The sequence below is a fragment of the Scyliorhinus canicula genome, chromosome 3 (genome assembly GCF_902713615.1).
Source record: "Scyliorhinus canicula chromosome 3, sScyCan1.1, whole genome shotgun sequence".
Lineage (NCBI taxonomy): Eukaryota > Metazoa > Chordata > Chondrichthyes > Carcharhiniformes > Scyliorhinidae > Scyliorhinus > Scyliorhinus canicula.
Window position 1 is genome coordinate 122,117,047 of NC_052148.1, and position 26,204 is coordinate 122,143,250.

General features: G+C 46.6%; 1 protein-coding gene across 1 annotated transcript in view; it reads left to right on the forward strand.

Moving 5' to 3' along the window:
* Window positions 1-3,374: 3,374 nt before the first annotated feature.
* The window catches only part of LOC119962921, a 68,993-nt gene continuing 46,163 nt past the window's right edge, over window positions 3,375-26,204 (forward strand). The window contains exons 1-7 of the mRNA XM_038791194.1: window positions 3,375-3,428; window positions 9,716-9,899; window positions 10,214-10,325; window positions 11,083-11,159; window positions 11,495-11,603; window positions 15,234-15,330; window positions 23,485-23,573. Coding sequence (XP_038647122.1) covers window positions 3,426-3,428; window positions 9,716-9,899; window positions 10,214-10,325; window positions 11,083-11,159; window positions 11,495-11,603; window positions 15,234-15,330; window positions 23,485-23,573 — 671 coding nt within the window. The 5' untranslated portion in view covers window positions 3,375-3,425. The remainder of the gene's footprint in view (window positions 3,429-9,715; window positions 9,900-10,213; window positions 10,326-11,082; window positions 11,160-11,494; window positions 11,604-15,233; window positions 15,331-23,484; window positions 23,574-26,204) is intronic.

Sequence of the window (26,204 nt, forward strand, 5' to 3'; positions counted from 1 at the left end):
GCGAGCTCCTGTAGTACCTCTTGTAGATGGTACATACTGCTGCCAATGTACATTGGTGGTGGAGGGAGTGAATGTTTGTAGATGGTGGACACGCCTTGGCGAGTCAGGAGGTGAGTTAGTAGTCACAGAATTTATAACATCTGACCTGCTCTTGTAGTCACAGTATTTATATGGCTAGTGCAGTTCAGTTCTTGGTCAGTGGTAATCCCCATGATGTCGGTGTTGGGCATTCAATGGTAATGCCATTAAGATCATGGGTGATCTGCTTGTGTTTTGAATTCCACATTTCCACATATCCCAAATAACCTTTGAGTCCCTTGCCTAACAAGAATCTATCTACCTCTGCCATAACAATATTCAGTGACCCCACTTGCACCTGCTTCTGAGGCAGAAAATTCCAAAGTCATACAACCCTCAGAAAAAAACCCTCCTCATCTCTCTCCTATAAGAGCGACCCCTCATTTTAAAACAGTGACCTCTAGTTCTTTACACGCCACAAGAGAAAACATTCTTTCCACATCAGCATGTCAAGACTGTCCAGGATTGTATCTACTTCAAAACTCCAATGGGAACCAGCTCAGTCTCTGCAACCTTTCCTCATAAAACAACAGCCTCCAATGCATTTACAACCTTCCTTAAATAAGAAGACCAAAACTGCACACAGTATTCGAGAAGTGGTATCACCAATATCCTGTAGAACTTGGAGGATAACATCTTTATATGTTCCTCGTAATAAAGGATTACATTCCATTATCTCTCTGTTACTTGATATCCCTGCATACTTTTGTGACTCATGTATTAGAGCACCTAGATCCCTCTGAACCTCGAAATTCTGCAGTCATTCTCCACTTAAGTAATAAAACTTAAGACAAAGCATTGCTGGTGTGAGATCTAGGACCTCTGATGAACAACCTATACAGAAATGTAACATTGAATGACAAAGCAAGTGAGATTGTGAGGACCAGACAGACTCACCTGACACATTAAAAAGAACTGAAAATGGTTGGTTGTGTAGATCGGCCGGATGGTAAAAATGAGTCTGCATGGTCTCGACGATATACCAAGCCTCGGGTCATCCGGGATATGGCGCTTGACTCATCGATCGATAGTTCCGGCGCCACAGCGAAAAACTACACCGACAGAGCACCCTCCGCTGTCCAAATTCCCCGGCACGGAGAAACTACAGCATCGCCTTCAACAAGTCGTCGATGACGATAAACATCTCGCCAAGGCCATCGCCACACCTTCACTATTTGTCTGCAAACAACCGCCTAACCTCAAACAGACCATTGTTTGCAGCAAACTACTCAGCCTTCAGGAGAACAGTGACCACAACACCACATAACCCAGTCACGGTAACCTCTGCAAGACATGTTGGATCATCAACGTGGATACTACCATCACGCGTGAGAACACCATCCACCAGGTACATAGTACATATTCATGCGACTTGGCCAACGCTGTCTACCTCATGCGCTGCAGGAAAGGATGTCCCCAGGCGTGATACATCGGCGAGACCATGCAGACACTACAACAACGGACACTACGCAACAGTCGCCAGGCAGGAGTGTTCCCTTCCAGTCGGGGAACACTTCAGCAGGCAAGGGTATTCAGCCTCTGATCTTCGGGTAAGTGTTCTCCAAGGCAGCCTTCAAGAACAGAAACTGGTAGCCAAGTTCCGCACGCATAAGGACGGCTTCAACCGGGATATCGGGTTCATGTCACATTACATGTAACCCCCACCATACTACCCGGGTTTGCAGAATCCTACTAACGAAATTAAATGAAAAATGAAATGAAATTAAATAACTGTCCTGGCTTGAGAGAATTTGCACTTCGATTTCCTGTGATTATTCCTCACTCCACTCACACTGTTTGTTCCTGTAAAGACTCACATTTCAACCGTTCACCACATTTCGATCTGTAATTTTTGCAATTGTGTGTCTCCTATATATGCTGTGATTGTGAACCTGCCTCCAATTCACCTGATGAAGGAGCAGTGCTCCAAAAGCTTGTGATGTCAAATTAACCTGTTGGACTTTAACCTGGTGTTGTGAGACTTCTTACTGTGTCCAACCAGTCCAGTGCCGGCATCTCCACATTATAGAATGGCACCACTTGAGATTAGCACTGAAGTCCTGTGGTCCAGAACTAGTTGGACCTCTCGCAAAGTTTTTCCAGTATAGCTAGAACACCGGCATCTATCCAATAGAGTAGAAATTGCCTATGTTAGCTTGTCAGATGAAATTCTACCCTCTTGCCAGTTACACAGCTATAAAACCTCTGTTTAGGGTCTCCCAGATCTTCAACCTGCACTAGAGGAAACCTCCTGTACTCCAGCCAATGTAATTTCTCTGCTTCTCAAATTGCCATAAGTTTTGCAATTCAGCTATAAATTATAAGAAACCTAAGTATTGCACAAAATAAGGACAAAAGATGTAACTTTAAAATGGGGACTGAAATTTATCTGTGACTTAGCCCAATTACCTTCCATTGTCTACATCAACACTTAGTAACTCCACATGTGTGACACCATGGAAGAGCAAACCGGATTTGAAAAATTGTAACTTTGTGTATCTCTTATATTATCTGCACATGAAACCATGTGTTTTGATTGCTGCTGGTAAAATGTGAATGATGTGTGTGAGATTTTTAGCACATATTTCATTAATGCCCTGTTTTGTTGCATCATTGCATTGCTGCATGAATTTTGACTAGATTTAACACATTTACTAGCCAAAACACATCTGTGAGATTACCTTTCTTAAAACAGGCAGTTTCTTTTTCAAGCTATGAGCTGCTAAATCTGCTCCTGTTGAAATATCTGACTTTGATCAGAAAGTTGTATTGAATTCTTAATGAGAGATCTCCAAATTATTTTGCTTATTGGTGTTTGCTGCTAAATTAATCTCATCCTGCTTTGTAATATATTCCATTGTTACACCCGTGCAATTGTGTTTCAGTTTCAGGAATTTTGCAACTTCACACAGATTGGAATTTGCTTACAGGAGACTGGCCAGTGGCAGCAGCAGCCGTGTAGAATTCAACAACTAATCTTTAAATTTGACCTTCCTATTTCTCGCATTGTTTATCCCAAGGGTCTCTGAGACAGGAGGGAGATAGAGAACCTAGTGGAGTGGTGCAGCGACAACAACCTATCCCTCAATGCCAGCAAAACTAAAGAGCTGATCATTGACTTCAGGAGGCAAAGTACTGTACACACCCCTGTCAGCATCAATGGGGCCAAAGTGGAGATGAAATGAAAATGAAATGAAAATCGCTTTCGTCACGAGTAGGCTTCAATGAAGTTACTGTGAACAGCCCCTAGTCACCACATTCCGGCGCCTGTCCGGGGAGGCTGGTGCAGGAATCGAACCGTGCTGCTGGCCTGCTTGGTCTGCTTTAAAAGCCAGCAATTTACCCAGATGGTTAGCAGTTTCAAATTCCTAGGGGTACACATCTCCAAATGCCTGTCCTGGTTCACTCACATCAACGCTACCACCAAGAAAACACAAAAGCGCCTATACTTCCTTAGGGAACTAAGGAAATTTGGCATGTCCACATTAAGTCTTACCAACTTTTACAGATCACCATAGAAAGCATCCTATCTGGCTGCATCACAGTCTGGTATGGCAACTGCTCGGTCCAAGACTGCAAGAAACATCAGAGAGTCATAAACACAGTCCAGTCCATCACACGAACCTGCCTACCAGCCATTGACTCCATCTACACCTCCCGCTGCTTGGGGAAAGTGGGCAGCATAATCAAAGGCCCTTTCCACCCAGCTTATTCACTCTTCCAACTTCCAAATGGCCGGAGATACAAAAGTCTGAGAACATGCACAAACAGACTCAAAAACAGCACCTTGCCCGTAGTTACCAGACTCCTAAATGACTGGCTTATGGACTGACCTCATTAACACTACACCGCTGTATGCTTCATCCGATGCCGGTGTTATGTAGTTACATTGCATACCTTGTGTTGCCCTATTATGTATTTTCTTTTCTTTTCATGTACTTAATGATCTGTTGAACTGCTCGCGGAAAAATATTTTTCACTGTACCTTGGTACAAATGACAATAAACAAAATCCAATCCAACATGTAACATTAGAGGCAATGTTGGGTTAATGAATAGGTACTATGAAACTAGGGGCAACTGGTTAAACTCATTACAATCACACTAGTTGGACCCAGTCACAAATGTCATTAGGACAGTTGTTGAAATTAGAGGATGGCTTGTTATTTATAATATCAGACCAAAAGACCTTTGGTGGAGACCCAGATAGCTGAAGCCAATTTTTAACTTGGAGAGCCGATTGCATTTACAGAAAGAAGTGACAACTTGTAGAACTGTTACCTATTACAGGACAATGACAGGAGATGACCTTGATCTGGACCATCTTGAGGAGAGACTCCTGTGCACACCTTGGGCTCAGTTCGTGAGAACTCTGCATCATAAGGTTGTGAAGTCGAGCTGCACATCAAGACTTTCATAGAAACTGACAGCACAGAAGGAGGTCATTCAGTCTGTCTTGCCTGTGAATGCTCTTAGAAAGCACAATCACAGACAGTTAGCCTCATATCCCCGCTTTTAGTCCATAATCATTTTTATTGTCACAAGTAGGCTTACTGCAATGAAGTTACTGTGAAAAACCCCTAGTCGCCACACTCCGGTGCCTGTTCGGATACACAGAGGGAGAATTCAGAATGTCCAAATTACCTAACAGCACGTCTTTCTGGACTTGTGGGAGGAAACCAGAGCACCCGGAGGAAACACATGGAAACATGGGGAGAACGTGCAAACTCCACACAGACAGTGACTCAAGCCGGGAATCAAACCTGGGACCCTGGCGCTGTGAAGCAACAGTGCTAACCACTGTGCTACCGTGCTGCCCCATGGCATTGGAATTAATTCCAATTTTTTGTTGAATTCAAATTCTACCATCAGGAAGTCAGGATTACCTCACAGCCTGATGAGCAGGAGATGCAGGTTAATCTGGAGGAGAGGGGATTTGATCTGTGGCAGACAGCAGGAGAGTGTCAATCTCGGGTGAGATGTTGATTGGGGTTGGGGGTGGTTGATGTAAAGAAATTGGTTAAGAGACATTCCAATTAGTTGTCTCATTTACATTAAGCATCCAATAATTGACACTGATATGTAAAGGGGCATCAGGTGGCCCTTGTGTCAGGTGATGTGGTGTTCGAGTTTTGTGCAAAGTCTGTTGAAGGAAATTAAAGGTGTTTTGTGGAAAAGCAGCAGAACTTTTTGACTCTTTATACTACAGCAGCTAAATGTCTAACAAATGGTAGCATAGGATGGTTGCTGTGCAAGTGGGAAGGGTTGAAAGATACAACTTTTCCAGACCAAACCAAGGAGTGAGTGAGAAAAACCCCCAAATATGGCTGAACAGAGGATAAAGATGGCTGGATATGACTACCCCTCCTTCGTTTCTAAAAGGTGATTGTACGATCAATGGAGAAGTGCAGTAGTTATGTGGACTAAGGTAACTTCCTTGGGAAAGAGAAAACAAGGTATAGCATTGGCTCTTTCTTTACCTTATGGCAGTAAAATCCGAAGCAAAGTGTTTTTTGAGCTGGAATTGGAAGAGTTAGACTCAGAAGAAGGCCTGGAGACTCTTGCGTTACATGGATAATAATTATAAAAAGGATGACTTGTTAAGTGCGTATGAAGCATGGTCGGATTTTGATAGGTTCTGGAAAATAGAGGAATTCTCCATGGAAGACTATATAGGGCAGCACGGTAGCATAGTGGTTAGCATAAATGCTTCACAGCTCCAGGGTCCCAGGTTCGATTCCCGGCTGGGGCACTGTCTGTGCGGAGTCTGCACGTCCTCCCCGTGTGTGCGTGGGTTTCCTCCGGGTGCTCCGGTTTCCTCCCACAGTCCAAAGATGTGCAGGTTAGGTGGATTGGCCATGCTAAATTGCCCGTAGTATCCTAAAAAGTAAGGTTAAGGGGGGGATTGTTGGGTTACGGGTATAGGGTGGATACGTGGGTTTGAGTAGGGTGATCATTGCTCGGCACAACATCGAGGGCCGAAGGGCCTGTTCTGTGCTGTACTGTTCTATGTTCTATATAATGGAATTTGGCAGACTACATAAAAGGCTGCAGAAACACAGGCTGGAATTTCCAGTCTGTCTTGGCCTTTAAATTACTTGACTGTGCTAGACTGAGCAACATGGATAAGCTCCTGGTTTTGACAGAAGTTCAGTTTGCAGATAAGGATGCCTTATTCGATCAGATGACAGAAGCTTTAAAAAAGTTTCTGGGGAAACATTCGATTCCGATGGCTCTGAGGACCCAAATAGGTCATTCTGCAATAAAGCTGAATATGGAAGATACACTACTAACAGGATGGCGAAATCGCACGGCTACAAACAAGTTCCAAGACTATAGAGGGAGATCGGGACCCGGAACGTATGAAGACAGAAACCCAGTTAGAACCTACAATAGGAAGATGAACCCCAGAAATGCCTGGGGTATGATAAATCGATGTTTTTGATGTGACTCTCAATACCATTATGCTTTCAACTGCCCAACACGTTATAATAAAATGTTTGAAACGACACATGACATGGAAGAGTCAGAAGAGGAAAAAGATAGTGACCAGAAAGAAGGCATTGTCCTATTAACAAGCTGTTTTACGCCGGTAATGAGGGTGTTAGTTGCAGAATCGTTCAATTGTGCTGTATTGGACCGTGGCTGCACATCTACTGTGTGTGGAATTGACTGGTTAAAATGTTACCTGGACTCCTTGAATGCTGAAAATCGTAACCAGGTTAAGGAATTTGAAAGTTCCACAAGTTTCAGGTTTGGGGATGATAATACTCTGAAGTCACTGAAAAGAGTGATGATCCCTTGCAATATTGCCGGAATCAATCATTTCATTAGCACGGATGTTGTATCAAGTAAGATACCTTTCCTTCTGAGCAGACCGTCGATGAAGAAAGCACACATGAAGCTGGATATGGAACAGGATAAGGCAACAGTTTTTGCAAAGATGGTGGACTTACGATTTACACAGTCGGGACACTATTGTATTCCATTATTGACAAATAATATTTCAAGTGCAGTTGTTAAGGATGTGTTAATGGCAGTTGAAAATGGGACTTTAGCTGATAAAAAGCTTGTTGTATTAAAACTGCATAGGCAATTTGGGCATCCGTCTCCTCGGAGGCTGAAAAATGTATTAAAGGATGCAGGGGTAAGGGATGAAGATTATACTAAACTGACAGAACAGGTTAATGATCGCTGTGGAGCTTATAGGAAGTACAGAAGGATACCAGCACGACCGATAGTAACCCTACGTTTGGCCAGAGATTTTAACGACATTGTGGCCATGGACCTTAAGATCTGGGATAAAGCCAATAATGTATTTTACATTTTGCAGATTTAGCAACCAGGTTTAGTCAATCAACGATTGTACGAAGTAAAGAGTGTAATTCTGGATCAAATCGTGGAAAAATGGATAGGGACAGGAATGGGTCCATCAGCAAAGTTTCTTACGGACAATGGGGGAGAATTTGCTAATGATGAGTTTAGGGATATGTGTGAAAATGTGAATATCACAGTTATGAATACGGCTGCGGAAAGCCCATTTAGTAATGGTGCGTGTGAAAGAAACCACGCGGTAATAGATGACATGCTCCGGAAAATTTTGGCAGATAGACCAAACTGGAAGTTAAATTCAGCTTTAGCATGGGCCATACATGCAAAGAATTTGTTGCAGATGGTTGTGGGCTATAATCCCTATCAATTAGTATTTGGTAGAAACCCTAAAATAACGTCCATCTTAGATGACCAGCCTCCAGCTTGGGAAGGGACTACAATTAGCTCTGCTTTTGCTGAGTATTTAAATGCATTACATAACAGTAGAAAAGCCTTTCTGGAAGCAGAAGTCTCTGAAAGAATTCGCAGAGCTTTAAGACATAATGTACGGCCATCAGATGCCATTTTTCAGCAAGGAGACATGGTATACTATAAGAGAGACAATTCTAATGAATGGAAAGGCCCGGGGAAGATCATAGGCATAGATGGCAAAACAATTATTTTGCAACATGGCAATCAAACTGTTAGGGTACACTCATCAAGGATAATGGGTACAGATTACAAATTTTCAAATTTACACAGAGCAGACTGACATGATGAGGAACCAGAGTCATCTGGTACGCACGTGTTGCAGAACCATGAGGACCAGTTAACTGATATAGACAGGGTTTCTGTAGAGGAACACAACACTTCTGATGAATTAGAACAGGCCATTTTTCTGAAAGGGAGAATGGCAAAAGTTGGTACAAAAGTGACCTACTTGCCTGAAGGGTCTAGTCAATGGAAGGATGCAACTGTTATTAGTAGAGCAGGGAAGGCCACTGGAAAGTATAAACATTGGTTGAATGTATAGCATTCAGGGAGGGAGTCAAGAGAATGGATAAGGAAAACAAAGTTTAAAAAATGGAGGGCACAGAAACGCAGTGCCAGTTCTGATAGTACATCGGATAGTGAACAGGTCCGCAGGAAAAGGTCGAGAACTATTGAAAGGACATCCCACAGCAGAAGGGAAAGATCAAGCAGTAGCAGAACAGAACGAGATACCAGGCGGGAAAGGGGACGTAGTTTATCAAGATCTCGGAACATGAGTAAGACTACGAATACTAATAGGAGTAGAAGCCCACATGCATGTGAGATTTTGGTGGCTTCCAATAAATTAGATCAAAAAGTTATCAAAGATGCCAAACAGCTAGAACTGCATAGTTGGAGTGAATTTGGGGTATACACGGAAGTACCGGATAGGGGACAAAGAGCTCTATCCCACAGATGGATTTGTTAGACGATCAGGATTTAAGGGTAGATTCACCTATGGCAGGAAAGGTTATTTTAAAGATCTTCTTGGCTCTATTAGCCACAAAGGCATGGGAATGCAAATCTATAGATATAAAAGCTGCCTTTTTACAGGTGGGTTAGGGTTCCAGCGTGGCAGGCGCGACCAGTGCAGCTCGTCAGCCCTGCGCATGCGCATGCGCGGCCCGGGATCTGGGACCTGGCCATTCTCCGGCTGTTTTCCCACGCGATCAGCGGGTGTTCCACGCGGCGTCTGTGCTAGCCCCTAACTGGTACCAGAATCGGTGAGGGGTTCGTGTCGATTTTCCCGTCATGAATCACCGGCGGATGCTCCGTTGACGCCGGCACGTAGCCTCGGGAATGGAGAATTCCGCTCAGGGGCTTTTGGGATGGAGTTTCTGAGAGTAAATCTGAGGTGACTGAATGTGCTTTCACTAGTCTTAGACAACACAAGCTCTATTTGCCTGGCACCATCATTCCTTTTGCCATTTAATTTCTTCTGCCTACCACCTGATCCCAAATCTTTCCTTTTATTCCTCCCCACCCCCCGCTGCTTTTTCCGCCTCTACCTGCTCCATCTCTAACTTTTACCAATACTGATGACTGGTCTCATATCCAAAAAGTTCTTCATTTGTCTCTCCACATATATTGCCTGACCCTGCTGTCTCTACAGATATTGTCTGACCCTGCTGTCTCTACAGATATTGCCTGACCCTGCTGTCTCTACCGATATTGCCTGACTTTCTAGGTGTTTCCAGCAGTTTCAGTTAATATTTCACCTTTTATCTGTATTTTAACCACATTCATCTAGCAGACAAGGTTTTACTGACTCTGCTATTTTTTTTCCTTCTTCACAGGTTACTCCATTTCACAGACCTAAGGAAATGAACCAGCCACTCCTTACCAAAGAATGGGCAGGAAGAAAACCAATTGAGAATTACTTATCCAGAAAGACCTTAAAGGAGGAGATTTGGATGCAGTGGGGATCTTGTGCGCTTGCGTCAGCCAGTCAAAACTATGCCGAAGCCAAAGTAGACCAAAGTAAGTTAACCTACCTGTTTAATCAAATAGCAGTTGAATCACAGGATCAATGTGAACTGTAAATCTGTTTTACTTTAATGTATATTGAACGTTACTATAGAAGCTATTGTGTATACTTATTTATCAATGATTATATACAGTAATGAGAAAAAGCATTTTGCAACCAATGCCACGAATAATCATTTAGTAGTACAGAGCTTGAGTATTGCTAAAAGAAATGTCGAAGTTTTTCATTTTGCACTCATCAGGTCAATTGTAAGAATACCAATATTAGGGGGAACAGTGTATACTTACTTCTATTTTCCCTCCTGCAGATGAAAAACTACCTGTTAACTCGAGCCCCAAGCAGCTGTTAATTGACAAAGTGTTAGCCAGACGCAGATTTGATCAATTGGTAAAGGAAAAAGAACAACATGCTCAAAACAGGTTAGAATCGCACAATATCTTTTTTCAAATATCGCAGCCACCTCATTACCTTCATGACATAAAGACACACTATTGGAACTATTAGATACAATTTACCCTCTGCACAACTTATACCTAAGCGGTGTATTTCACACATTATCTTAAGTCATGATAGAAGTCACAAACTAGTAACAAGGGCTCTAGTGATGGAGGTGGAAAAAGTGCAGGTAAAAAGAGGATTTGAAGGAAATTCATTGAAAATGAGAAAAAGGTAGTAAGGCAAATTAACTTAAAAAGACAGCCCCAAAGGACAGCGGTGTGTGATGATTGATTCTTGTTCATTCTTCAAGGCAAAGTTGATGAAGTTCATCATCTGGGGTGTTTTGTCGGATTCTAATAACTGATAAGGCTCCCCATCTACCACCTGAAACATCCATTAAATATTCATTTGCCACTTGTTCACCCATTCCAGCAACCTGCCCATGACCTTTTGAAGTTTTACTATCCTCCTGATAGATGTATTGCAAACCAAATTTCATATCACCTGCAAACATTGAGATTGGGCCATGTATACCAAGGTCTAGGTCATTGATATTTATGTCAATCATGCAATTGTTGGCTTTAGTGCTTGCAGGCACAGATAATCACCAAGTAACCGAAAATTGCATTCTAATTCCAGACACACATTTTATTTTAAATCAACAGAGCACCAGTTAGTGCCTCTCTTAAACCTTTGCATAAAATGGCCCCCTTGATTTTTCACTGACTTTTTTTAAAGGAAATTAGAGGAAGATAAAGAACGATTGATGCAGGAACTACATAAGCTGCAGTTGCAGAAGAAGTACTTGGGACCAGGTAAAGACAATTATGTTTAAAAGTTTATGAAGTATAAAAGTGGGGACAGTAGGATGGTGATTATGGGCTCTGTTTAATGCTCCCACTGGCGGGTTTGAAGGCGGGAGGGGGCATGTTAAATCTGGCACGCTGCCCCCCAATGAGATTATAGCACAGCAGGGTGGCATTGGGTCAACTGCCCACCAATGAGCTAATTGAGATTCCTTAAGTGGGCAGCTAATACCGCCGACTTCAGGGCCAAATCATTATTTGTTTTGTGGTGATGAGTTGTGTGCCTATTCAATGTTGTCACTTCAATGTCTTTTCATCTCTTTTCTACTTCATTTTGTCTACAGAATTTATTGTTCCCTCAAACGCCCACGATAAGCACAGTGCTCTGCAGGTTCGAATTATTCAGATTAGAAACAATCTTCCAGCCATGGAAGACAGGATTCAAGAACTAAGGTTTTTGTTTTTCTCTATATATCTATATATATATATTAATCAGTTAAAGAAGCTATATTCTCTGCATGTATTAGTATTTGACTTTCCTTGTTTAAAATATATTTCCATCAGTAACTGGTGAGCGGGTGAGCTTCTCCGGGACTGGAATCAGCAATGTTCTGTACCTGATAATTTCAAAGTATCATAGAATTTACAGTGCAAAAGGAGGCCATTCGGCCCATCGGGTCTGCAGCGGCCCATGGAAAGAGCACCCAAAGCCCACATCTTCACCCTATCCCCGCAACCCAGTAACCTTACCAAATCTTTTTGGACACTAAGAGCAATTTAGCACGGCGAATCCACCTAACCTGCACATGTTTGGACTGTGGGGGGAAACCGGAGCACCCATAGGAAACCCACGCAGGCACGGGGAGAATGTGCAGACTTCACACAGATAGTGACCCAAGCCGGGAATCAGACCTGGGACCCTGGAGCTGTGAAGCGACAGTGCTAACCACTGTGCTACCGTTCTGCCCACAGGGAGTGTGGTGTATAAGCGCAAAGGAGAATAACTGGGATAATTTAACTTATAATTTCCACTTTTCCTTACCATGAAGAACTGCCTGATTTCTACTGTGATGACTCATCCAATTATGCTCATAATATCTAGATAAATATGTGAAAACTATTCCTAAATTTGAGATAAAACTTTCAGTACCACAGGAAATTCGCCAGAGAAACGAGACATTTTGCCTAACCAGTTTATGTCTGTTCATGCTCCATTCGAACCTCCTCTCATTTTTTCTGATCACATCTACCATCGTAAACCTTCCCCCTCATATGCTTATTTAGCTTCCCGTTAAATGTGTCTATACCATTCACTTAAATCAGTCCTTGTAGTAACGAGTTCCACATTCTAACCACTCTTATAAGAGAGAAGCTTCTTCTGAATTGCCTATTGGGTTTCCTGGTGACTGTATTATAGTCTATTTTATATGGGAGACAAAGTGTAGTGATAATGTCACCGGACCAATAACCCAGAGCCCCAGGATAATGCTCTTGGGACAGGGGTTCAAATGCCACCATGACAGCTGGTGAAAGCTTATCTTACTAATGGTGACCATGATAATATAATCAATTGTTGTAAAAATACATCTGGGTTGCTATGTCCTTTAGGGAAGGAAATCTGCCATCCTTGCCCAGTCTGGCCTACATGTAGCTCCAGGCGCACAGCAAGGTGGTTGACTCCTAACTGGCCTTTGAAATAATCTAGCAGGTCACTCAGTTCAAGGACAATTAGAGATGAGCAACAAATGTTGACCTTGCCAGTGACACCCACATCCCAAGATGACCACTTCCAAAATGTATCCACTATAATAAAATCATTCGTAACTTTGAAGATCATGGGTGGCACAGTATGAGCAGCACGGTGGCACAATGTTTAGCACTGCTGCCTCACAACGCCAGGGACCGGGGTTCAATTCTGGCCTTGGGTGACTGTCCATGCGGAGTTTGCACATTCTCCTCATGTCTGCATGGGTTTCCTCCTGAGTGCTCCGGTTTCTTCCCACAGTCCAAATTGCCCCTTAGTGTCCAAAGATCTGCAGGTTAGGTGGGGTTATCGGGAAAGGGCGGTGAGTGGGCTTATTGCCCGAACAAACACCGTAGTGTGGTGATTAGGGGATTTTCACAGTAACATCATGGCAGTGTTAATGTAAGCCTACTTGTGACACTAATAAAGATGATTTATTATGTATTTAGGTAGGGCGTTCTGTCAGAGGATCGGTGAAGACTCGATGGGCCGAAAGCCCTCCTGCACTGTAGGGTTTCTGTGAATTACTATTAAATCACCTTGTGACCTATTTTCAAGAGAGAAGAGACTCAGCCTGTTATTCCTTTCCTGATGTGTATGCTGGTGCCTCCATATTCTTTTTATAACGTGGCAGCCAGAACTGTATGCAGTACACCCGAGTGTAGTCTAACCAAGATTTAATACAGATTTAGGATAATTTCCCAACTTTTCAATCTTCTAACTGTGAATAACTAATTTTATCCAAATAGATTATATTTTATTTACTGACTCTTAATGGACAGTTATCTTTGTTTATATTTTTGCATCTTCTACAAAATCAGGGGTGTCTGGCAGGACAACATCTATAAGGAATCATGGAATATTTTGTTTTACATTTAGTTATGCATAAAATAATAAAATGACCATACATTAAGATGGTAACAGAGTTAACGTTTTGAGTCCATATGACGTTCAGAAGAAAAGTAATACGGACTTGAAATGTTAACTGTGTTTCTCTCTCCACGGTAGCATAGTGGTTAGCACAGTTGCTTCACAGCTCCAGGGTCCCAGTTTCAATTCCCGGCTTGGGTCACTGTCTGTGCGGAGTCTGCACGTTCTCCCCGTGTCTATGTGGGGTTCTTCCGGGTGCTCCAGTTTCCTCTCACAGTCCAAAGATGTGCAGGGTAGGTGGATTGGCCATGCTAAATTGCCCTTAGTGTCCAAAAAGGTTTGATGGGGTTACTGGGGTATGGGGATAGGGTGGAGGTGTGGACTTAGATAGGGTGATCTTTCCATGGGCCTGTGCAGACTCGATGGACCAAATGGCCTCCTTCTGCACTGTAAATTCTATGATTTTATGAGATGTTGCCAGACATGCTGAGTTTACACAGCATTTTCAGATTTCCAGCATCCGGAGTATTTTATTCTTATTATAAATAAATAAGTCAGCATCATCCATTTAACAAGAAAATTAAGGTTGTTTTCGGCAATATTGATTGAATGCCGTAACAGCCTTTAAAATTACTGACCATTTTTCACTTTGGGGAAAAGAAAATTAACATTTCTCTTTAGCTTCAACATGATAATAGTCGGTTGCTACTCCTGTTTTTCCTCCTGTCAGTCAATTTAGGCATCACTGTTGTGGCCACAGGCATGGGATGGCTGCTTCACTAGTTAAATGGTGCAGCCTACAGCTTTGGTTGTCCGTGCTTAGGTGTTGCCTTGCCAAAGTTTCAACAGCAGACGTGGTAGCCTCCAATTTCAGGGCCATTGTGTCTGGCCCCCATCTATGTACATTTCCCATTAGATTACACCCTATATCCTGAATATATCGCATACTTTTGTAACCTTCAATTTATTTTGGTTCGTCAACTTTTATTATTAATGCAGGCTGATAAGAATTCCCATTCCACTATTAACTGGACAATTGGCTACAGGAGGTTGTAGAGAAAGAAGAGGGGTCAATATAAACAGGTTTGAATACAAGAATGCAAATGTTAAATTTATGGCTTTGTGCAACTGCAAAATGATTCTTGATGAAGGATAAGATACAAGCAGCAGAGATCTGGATACACTGAAGTTTACGAAAGGCAATAATTGGGAGCCTAGCTTCAGTGAGCAATGGCCAAATGTTGGGTGGATACGGCCGATATAGGGTTCAAGTAAGCGTGGATATGGCATATGTTATAGAGTTCAAGTAAGCTGGCTTGATGATGATAAATTAGAAGTTAGGTTTGAAAAATAAAGGCTTTAATCATTATCTTATTGCTTTGCAATGTAATTGGCATTTGAAACAAAAACATATATTTCATGTAAATTGGGTCTACATTTGTGAAATGTTTAAATTATATTCCTTACAGAAAGAATATTGGAGACAATGAGAAAAGATTAACACCATACAATGAAGATTCTATATTTGAAGGAGCAGAACCATATCAGATCAGGAACATCAACATGGTTAGTATTGGGGATTTCTAGGGAGGCACGGTGGTGCAATGATTAACACTGCTGCCTCACGGTAGCATAGTGGTTAGCACAATTGCTTCACAGCTCCAGGGTCCCAGGTTCGATTCCCGGCTTGGGTCACGGTCTGTGTGGAGTCTGAATGTTCTCCCCATGTGTGCGTAGGTTTCCTCCGGGAGCTCCGGTTTCCTCCCACAGTCCAAAGATGTGCAGGTAGGCGGATCGGCCATGCTAAATTGCCCCTAGTGTCCAAAATTGCCCTTAATATTGGGTGGGGTTACTGGGTTACGGGGATAGGGGGGAGGCGTGGGCTTGGGGTAGGGTGCTCTTTCCAAGAGCCGGTACAGACTTGATGGGCCGAATGGCTTTCTGCACTGTAAATTCCATAATTCTATGATTTTCACAACGCCGAGGAACTGAGTTCGATCCCAGCCCCGAGACACTGTCCGTGTGGAGTTGACACATTCTCCCCATGTTTGCTGGGGTATCACCCCCACAACCATAGATTGGCCATGCTAAACTGCCCCTTAATTGGAAAAAAAACAATTGGATACTCTAAATGTATTGAAAAAAAGTATTGGGGATTTCTTTTAACTGAATACAGTAAGAAGTCTTACAACACCAGGTTGAAGTCCAACAGGTTTGTTTCGAATCACTAGTTTTTGAGTACAGTCCTTCCTCAGAATGAAGAGGTGGGCTCCAGAAACATATATATAGACAAAGTCAATGATGCAAGATGATACTTTGAATACGAGTCTTTGCAGGTAATTAAGTCTTTACAGGTCCAGATGGAGCAACTGGAGAGAGGGATAATCATAGGTTAAAGAGGTGGGAATTGTCTCAAGCCAGGGCAGTTGGTAGGATTTTTCAAGCCCAGGCCAGATGGTGGGGGATGAATGTAATGCGACATGAATCCAAGGTCCCAGTTGAGGCCGTACTCGTGTGTGCGGAACTTGACTATAAGTTTCTGCTATAGGTGGATGTTGGACATTTATTTCATTGTGTAGCAGGCTATGGTTTGCGTGTTTGCAATCAGTCTTTATTTAACGTTCATGAGTGTGCCCATTTAAATGGTCGTCAACAGGGTCTGGGAGAGAAATCATGAGCCCTGGTACTTCTGTTTCCAGGCTCCTTATTGCCATCCCACAAGATTCATCAATTCATTCACTAAACTATCACAGAAAGGCCCCAGTAAAATGATAACTCCCATTGTTGGTATCTGGTTACAAATATCATTTGATTTATGTGCAGCAGGGGTAATTAATATTAAGAGTAGTAATGATATAATGCAGTGTTAGTTTGGGAGTGCCCTATAGGTGATCCCACCATGACTATTAAACAAACCAGAGAGTGGAAATTTTATCTTAACAGCATAGTGCACTATTGTTAGTTTGTCAGAAAAATATCCCATTAGTTATTTATAACACTGTGCAGAGGTTATCACCGATTTCAGTAACTTATTAACATGCTCTGCACCTTGTACCACATGTACATGGTGACTGCAAATTCATATCTGGGGGAATGATTTAGTACTTGCAATACAGATTTGAAGATAACCTTTCCAATTGAAAAAAAATTAGCGGAATTCTCCTTCGACGGAATCCTCCTTCGACGGAATCCTCCAGACGCACACCCACACCCGTGGGTTTCCCAATAGCGTGGGTTGGCCACAATGGGAAAGCCCATTGGCCAGCTGCAAGAACGGAGAATCCTGCTGGTGATTGGGGTGCCCCATGCTGGAAAACGCGGCTGGCAGACCACAGAATCCCGCTCTGTATTTCAACTATCCTCTGGGTGGGGTTGGGGGGAAGACAGGAGTGCTGCTGAATGATCAGCTCAATGATGGCTCTGGTGAAGTTGGGGGCTTCGTTATAGCTTTCTTTGTCTGCGCTGCTGTCATCTATCAGGTTCAAAGGGGATAGCCCCTGTCACCTAGGATCCAGTCGTCAGTCTGGGCAGGGCCCTCAAACCTCAGGAAGTTGTGAGTTCCTCAGTTCTCTGTGTGTCATGGGAGTTCCCTGGGAAACAAGCACAGAGCTGCATGACTCCTCATCTGTGGTCACCAAGCTAGAATCCCCAGCAGTTCACATCTGCTACTGTGTGAAAAAGGAAAAGTGTGATGTGAGAACCTGTGTCCATTGGTTTCATCTATATAGCTGCTGACCAATGAGATTTTCTGCTCTTATTTTACAAAACTCCACCCACTCCACACTGACTTCCTCCTCCCACTTGGAGCTGCTCTCTTGGTTTTTGAAAATGGCCAGCTACAGTGGACTCTGTTATCGTGGAAGTGAGCCTATCGACCCCATCGTGATCCCTCCTCCGTTCCCAGACCTTTCCCATACCACCCTTAGGGTTTCTGTTAGGTCCCGTAACCAGTTCCCCGAGACATTTTGAGCAGCCCTATTTCCGGACTGGACCTGCCTTTTATCCAATCAAAATCTCTACTTTTTCCTCCTGAACCCGCCGTCGTGATTTCAACATATCAGTTGCTGTCTGATTAACTCACTCCGCCCACCATCTTTCCCGACCCCAGAGTCTTCATTGAAGTTCGCCCAATATTTCAGCAGTATCCTTTTGCAGAATGACTTTTAGCCAAAGGTAGGAATGAAAATATCTTTATTGATGGTGATGTTTGAAGGCTCACTGAAATCTCTTCTTTATCAGGTGAGCCTATTCATGCACGTCTGATTATATTGTAATGTTTCCTATCTGGATTACGGGACAAATATGTGAAATATTACATGTTGGATGACTGTAATGACTTATATCTGATGATTAGGGTGATCTCTCAAAGTAATTTTAATTGAGGAATTAAATAATGGTATCAGCCACATTACAGTGCTCATGTTTTCTCCGCTGTATCAATAATTTGTGCTTTCAAACCCACTCTAGGGACTTGAGCACAACATCTGCGTTGACACAAATTCAAAGGGACTGCTGCAATATTGGCGGTGCTGTCTTTCAATAAAACGCTAAACTGAGGCTCCAACTGTCCTGTCAGGAATTTTCAATGAGGAAGAGAGTTTTTCTTCTTTTAATTAAAAAAATATTTTATTCAAGGCATTTTCATGTAAACAAACAAAAGCACAAGAATAACCAAACAGCATTATAAACAACCCACACCCACTCCCCCGCTCCCCTAAGACCTCCCCCTTCTCACATCCCACCTTCCCCATTCATCATGTTCAACAGTGTCAGACACTCTCTCCCCCCTTCCCCCCTCACCCCCGCTCCAGAAAGACCCTCCTGTGGGGTGGGTCTTTCCTACCTGCACAAACTCGGAGATCAGTGCATTAACTTTCTTAAAAAATGACTTGGTGACCAAGATCGGGAGGTTTTGAAACACAAACAGGAACCTTGGCAGCACTGTCATTTTTACTGTCTGCACCTGCTCTGCCAGCATCCCACCTCTTGAAATCCTCTTACATCAGCTCCACCAGCCGAGTCAAGTTCAATTTATACAGCTGTGCCCAACCCCGAGTCACCTCAATACCCAGGTCTCTAAAATTCGCAGCCACCGCCCTGAACAGCAGTTCCCCTAACCTACTCTCCTGCCCTCTAGTCATAATCGGGAACAACTCGTGCTTTCTTCTCATATTCAACTTGTATCCTGAGAACCCCCCCCCCTGCCCAATCCCTCAATGTCCGCTCAATCCCTCAATGCCCGCTCAATCCCTCAATGCCCGCTCAGTGCCCGCTCAATCCCTCAGTGCCCGCTCAATCCCTCAGTGCCCGCTCAATCCCTCAGTGCCCGCTCAATCCCTCAGTGCCCGCTCAATCCCTCAGTGCCCGCTCAATCCCTCAATGCCCGAAGTGCTATTGCCAGCGGCTCTATAGCCAAGGTAAAAAGCAACGGGGAGACTGGCACCTCTGGCTCATCCCCTGATGCAGCACTCCACCCGGTAAAACGCCTTCTCCGCGTCCATGCCATCACTACCTCCACCTGCTGCCCCTCCAAAGGCATCGTGATTACATTGAGTAGCCTCCTCACGTTCGCCATCAACTGCCTCCCCTTCACAAAACCTGTTTGATCCCCACCTATCATCTCGGGACGCAGTCCTTGATTTGCGAGGCCAACACTCGCCAACAACTTGGCGTCTACATTCAGTAACGATATCGGGCAGTATGACCCACACTACTCCGGATCCTTATCCTTCCTTAAGATCCGGGACAAAAGGAGGGAGCTCCCCCCTCCCCCTCATTATACGCCCTCACCAGGAGTGGCCCCAGATCTGCCCCAAACCTTTTAAAGACCTCCACTGGGAACCCACCTGGTCTCAGGGCCTTCCCTGTCTGCATCGTCCCCATACTGTCCATCACCTCCGTCAGCTCAATTGGGTCTCCAAGTCCCTGAACAAGCTCCTCCTTGGGAAACTCCAACCTGTCCAAAAACAGCCGTATCCCCTCCCTCCCCACAATGGGGGCTCCGACTCGTATAGCCTTCTGTTGAACGCCTCAAACTCAAAACACACCATTCACCCTTACCCTTACCACCTTACCCTTATTATCCCTCACTCTGTCAATCTCCCTAGCTGTCTCTTGCTTCCTCAACTGATGGGCCAACATCCTGTTCGCCTTCTCTTCGTACTCATACAATGCCCCTCCGGCCTTCCGTAACTGCCCCACCACCTTCCCCATGGACACTACCCAACTTCATCTGGAGCCTCTGCCTCTCCTTTAACAGCCCTGCCTCCGGGACCTCCGAATACCCCTCCGCCTACCCTCAAAATCTCATCCACCAGCCTTGCCATCTCTTCCTGCTCTATCTTCTCCCCATGTGCCCGAATTGAGATAACCTTCGCCGTAACCACTGGCCTGAGTGCCTCCCACAGTGTGGTGGCCATGACCTCCCACGTGTTATTTAGCTCCACGGACCCCTGTGTGGCAGCCCTCACCCACTCGCACACCACCTCATCTGCCAGCCAACAACCCCACACCAGCCTCTACTGCGGGCGCTGGCACTCCACCCCCCCACATCGAGCCTCTACTGCGGGCGCTGTCCCCCCACCTCCCCACATCCAGACTCTGCTGTGGGCACTGGATCCTCCCCACCCCCCACACATACAGCTTCTCCAGCATCTTAGCCACGTACACCCCGGCCTCCGCACCTTCGATGCCTTTGGTCATCGATCCTAAGGTTTTGTCTTCTGGAGCCATTCTCCAGATCCTCCACCTTTTCCTTCAGCCTCTTCTGGGTCTCCCGCATCACTCCCACATCAGCCACCGATAAGGCCACTGCTCCTCGTGTACCCCCACCGCTTCCTTCACTTTCTGCATCGCCCGACCCTGAGAGTCCCGCCTCCATTCCACTCTCGATCCCTGACTTAATTAGCTCCACCACCTTGGCCAGGTCTTCCAGGGCCTCTTTCCTCTGCTGGCAGAACTTCTCTTTGAGGAACTCTGTTAACTGTTCCATTGACCACTGGGCAGGCAGAGCAGCCCCATTGCCCTCCGGTGTCTAATCCTGTGGTACACCTCGAAGACTCCTCCTCCAGCAGCTCTTTCTTTCTTGACCCACTCCTACTCTGTCAATCTATCCACCAGCCATACCAGAGGAGCAAAATCTTCCCCAGGCATTCCTCTACCTATTGTGCTCAAATTCAGGCGTGAAAAGACCGGAAAAATGCACCTTGAGCGGGAGCGACCAAATTTGTAACCACTCACTCCATGGCCCCCACTGGAAGTCCACAGAGTTTGTCTTCTGGTGATCTGGCCAACATAGAGCCCTAAACAAACACTTTTTTTTAAAATAATTTTTATTGAAAGAGTTTTTCCATACAGACATTTACCCCTACTAATTTTTAAATTATTTACAACACAATCCCTCTAGGCAAATATCCCTCCCTCGCCCGCCCTCATCGCGCGCACCAGTCCTCCCCCCCCCCCCCCCCCCCCCAAGCAACAACTTAACAAACAAGGCAGCCTACAGTTTCAGACATGAGCAGCGAGCAGACTTGCCCGCGTTACAGTCGTGCATGTCCCCCCACGACCATTGCTGCCCCCCCCTCCCCTCCCCCCCCCCTCCCCTCCCCTCCTCCCCCCCCTCCCCTCCCCTCCCCTCCCCTCCCCTTCCCCCCCCTCCCCCCCCCCTCCCCTCCCCTCCCCTTCCCCCCCTCCCCTCCCCTTCCCCCCCTCCCCTCCCCTCCCCCCCTCCCCTCCCCTCCCCTCCCCTCCCCCTCCCCTCCCCTCCCCTCCCCCCCTCCCCTCCCCTCCCCTCCCCCCCTCCCCTCCCCTCCCCTCCCCCCCTCCCCTCCCCTCCCCTCCCCCTCCCCTCCCCCCCCCCCCCGGGTTGCTGCTGCCACGACCCCGAACGCCTATCTCTGATCTAAAAAGTCAAGGAAAGGTTGCCACCGCCTGGAGAATCCCTGTACCGACCCTCTCAGGGCAAATTTGATCCTTTCTAGCTGAATATAGCTAGCCATATCGTTAATCCAAGTTTCAACGCTTGGAGGCCTCGCGTCCTTCCATTGAATTAATATCCTTCGTCGAGCCACTAGGGACGCAAAGGCCAGTATTCCGGCCTCCCTAGCCTCCTGTACCCCCGGTTCTACCCCGACCCCAAAGATCGCAAGCCCCCATCCTGGTTTGACCCTGGACCCCACCACCTTCGACACCGTCCTCGCCACCCCCTTCCAGAACCCTTCCAGCACCGGACATGCCCAGAACATATGCACATGGTTCGCTGGGCTTCCCCGACATCTGACACACCTGTCCTCACCCCCAAAGAACCGGCTCATCCTTGTCCCCGTCATGTGAGCTCTATGCAGCACCTTAAATTGAATGAGGCTCAGCCTCGCACACGAGGAGGAAGAATTGACCTTCTCCAGTGCATCCGCCCACGTCCCGTCTTCTATCTGCTCTCCCAGCTCCCCTTCCCACTTGGCTTTCAGCTCCTCCCCCGATGCTTCCTCCGCCTCCTGCATTATCTGCTAGATGTCCGATATCTTCCCCCCTCCGACCCAGACCCCCGAGAGCACCCTATCACTCGCCCCCTTACTGGGGAGCAGGGGGAACCCCTCCACCTGCCGCCTAGCAAATGCCTTCACTTGTAAATATCTGAACATGTTTCCCGGGGGAGCTCAAACTTCTCCTCCAACCCTCCCAGGCTCGCAAACCTCCCCTCTATAAACAGGTCCTTCAGCTGCCGTATGCCCACCCTGTACCAGCTCTGAAATCCCCCGTCGATGTTCCCCGGGATGAATCTATGGTTCCCTCTTATTGGCGCCGCCAACAGACCTCCCTTTTCCCCCCTGTGTCGCCTCCACTGCCCCATATCTTGAGGGTGGCCGCCACCACCGGGCTCGTGGTGTACCTCGTGGGGGGGAGCGGCCATGGTGCCGTTACTAGGGCCCCCAGGCTTGTGTTGCCACAGGACGCCCCCTCCATTCGTTTCCAAGCTGCCCCCTCCCCTTCCATCATCCACTTGCGCACCATCGACACATTTGCCGCCCAGTAATACCCCGAGAGATTGGGTAGTGCCAGCCCTCCACTGCCCCTACTCCGCTCCAAAAAGACCCTCCTCACCCTTGGGGTGCCGCGCGCCCACACGTAGCTCATGATGCTACTCGTCACCTTTTTGAAGAAGGCCCTAGGGAGGAAGATGGGCAAGCACTGAAATAAAAACAAGAACCTTGGGAGGACCGTCATTTTGATTGACTGCACCCTCCCCGCCAGCGACAGCGGCACCATCTAAACAAACACTTCTAAAACAGATAATCCTGGTCTGTTGTCTCAAAGCTGTCACGGGATCCAGTTTTGCACAAATTGGCTGCCATCTTTGGCTGTATTACAATTGTATCTACACTTCAGAAGTCGTGAAAGGTGCAATATACATGCGAGTTCTCTCCTTTTTTTTCCTTTTAATTCATTCCTGGCAAATGAACTTGCCAACCTTAAACTTCTATTCTGCTGTACTGTGTCAGACAGAATCTCCTATGTTGTGAAGTATGTGCTAATCACAAAGCAATTTTCACCAATTTGTCTGTACTAAAACGTGATTCTTCAGAGTTCAACACTGGTTTATGATGAATGTCCTAATAATTTAATATAAAATGTAAACTGACAAAGTCTTGCACCTAGTAGTTTTAGAACAGCAAATTTGGTATCATCTGAGTTGGTTATAAAGACTGTATTTTTGACCTTTAGGTTCGCTCAATACTCAGTGACATTGTGGAGAAGTTGATGGATGACTACACCCGAAGAACTCCAGATGGGATGGATCCTTTCACTGCTGAGTATCCTTTTGTATTCTTGGATTGCAATAGTTCATATATACACCATGCCATCTACTAGCTGTCTCACTCTAAAATGCAGATTGCAAAATAGTGACCACACCCGCAATAGTAGGATTCAGATCGTAACGTCTCGCAAAATCACGTTCGATCTTGTGAGACGTGGCGAGCTGGGTAAAACCCGGAAGAGGAATCTCCCGGCATTTACCGGCTGCGCCGCCTTTCGGGTAATCACGCATTTTCTTTTTCTTAAAAATAGTTTTTATTAAGATTTGCACAAAATATAAACAACAAAACAATATTAACCAAACAACCATAGTAAAAACCAAAGAACAAACCCCCCCCCCCCCCCGGGTTGCTGCTGCCGCCGGCCTATTTCCCTACCGTTCCGCCAGGAAGTCCAGGAAAGGCTGCCACCGCCTAAAGAACCCTTGCACCGACCCTCTCAGGGCGAATTTCACCCTCTCCAACTTAATGAACCCCGCCATGTCATTGATCCAGTCCTCCACGCTTGGGGACCTCGCATCCTTCCATTGAAGCAAAATCCTACACCGGGCTACTAGGGACGCAAAGGCCAGAACACCAGCCTCTTTCGCCTCCTTCACTCCCGGCTCCGCTGCTACCCCAAATATCGCGAGTGCCCAGCCTGGCTCAACCCTGGATCCTACCACCCTCGACACCGTGCTTGCTACCCCCTTCCAAAAGTCCCCCAACACTGGGCATGCCCAAAACATATGGGCATGGTTCGCTGGGCTCCCCGAGCACCTAGTACACCTATCCTCGCCCCCAAAGAACCTGCTCATCCTCGTCCCGGTCATATGAGCCCTATGCAGCACTTTGAACTGTATGAGGCTAAGCCTCGCACAAGAAGAGGAGGAGTTCACCCTTTCCAGGGCATCCGCCCACGTCTCCTCCTCAATCTCTCACCCAGCTCCTCTTCCCATTTACCCTTCAGCTCCTCCACAGAGGCCTCATCCACCTCCTGCATAACGTGGTACACGTCCAAAATCTTCCCTCCTCCAACCCACACCCCCGAGAGCACCCTGTCCCGAACCCCCCGCAGGGGCAACACAGGGAACCCCGCCACTGGCTGCCTGGCAAATGCCCTAACCTGCATGTACCTAAACATGTTCCCCTGGGGGAGCCCAAACTTCCCATCCAACTCACCCAGGCTCGCAAACCTCCCATCTACAAACAGGTCCCTCAACCTCCTTATACCTGCCCTGTGCCAGCTAAGAAACCCCCCATCGACGCTCCCCGGGACAAACCGGTGATTCCCCCGTATCGGGGACTCCATCGAGCCCCCCACCTCCCCCCTATGACGTCTCCATTGCCCCCGAATTTTCAGGGTAGCCACCACCACTGGACTCGTAGTATACCTAGTTGGAGGGAGCGGCAATGGCGCCATTACCAGCGCCTCCAGGCTCGTATTCACACAGGACGCCATCTACATCCTTTTCCATGCTGCCCCCTCCCCGTCCATTACCCACTTACGCACCATTGCTGCGTTGGCAGCCCAGTAATACCCACACAGGTTGGGCAGTGCCAGCCCCCCCCCCCCCCCCTCCCCCCCATCCCTGCCCCGCTCCAAAAACACCCTTCTCACCCTCGGGGTCCCGTGTGCCCATACAAACCCCGTGATGCTCCTGTTGACCCTCCTAAAAACGGCCTTCGGGATAAGGATGGGGAGGCACTGCAACAGGAACAAAAACCTCGGGAGCACCGTCATCTTGACGGACTGCACCCTACCCGCCAGCGACAGCGGTAGCATATCCCACCTTTTAAACTCATCCTCCATTTGCTCCACCAGCCTTGTGAGGTTAAGCTTGTGCAGGGCCCCCCAGCTCCTAGCCACCTGGACTCCCAGATACCTAAAGCTCCTCCCTGCCTGCTTCAGTGGGTGCCTACCAATCCCCTCCTCCTGATCCCCCGGGTGCACAACGAACAGCTCACTCTTACCCAGGTTGAGCTTATACCCAGAAAAGCCCCCAAATTCGCTGAGAATCCTCATCACCTCCGGCATTCCCCCCACCGGGTCCGCCACATACAGCAACAGGTCGTCCGCATAAAGCGACACTCGATGTTCCTCCCCACCCCGCACCATGCCCCTCCAGTTCCCCGACTCCCTCAGCGCCATGGCCAGGGGCTCAATTGCCAACGCAAAGAGCAAGGGGGACAGGGGACACCCCTGTCTCGTCCCCCGGTGCAGCCGAAAGTACTCCGACCTCCTCCTATTCGTGGCTATGCTCACCACCGGGGTCTCATAGAGCAGCCTCACCCAACGGACAAACCCCTCCCCAAACCTTTCCAACACCTCCCACAGATACCCCCACTCAACCCTATCAAAGGCCTTCTCCGCGTCTAATGCCACCACTATCTCCTCCTCCCCTTCCACAGTCGGCATCATAATGACATTCAGAAGCCTTCGTATGTTGATATTCAACTGCCTTCCCTTTACAAACCCCGTCTGGTCCTCGTGAATGACCCCCGGCACACAATCCTGTACCCTTGTAGCTAAGATCTTCGCTAACAGCTTGGCGTCTACATTTAGCAGTGAGATCAGCCTATATGACCCACACTGCAGAGGGTCCTTGTCCCGCTTAAGGATCAAGGAAATCAGCGCCCGTGACATAG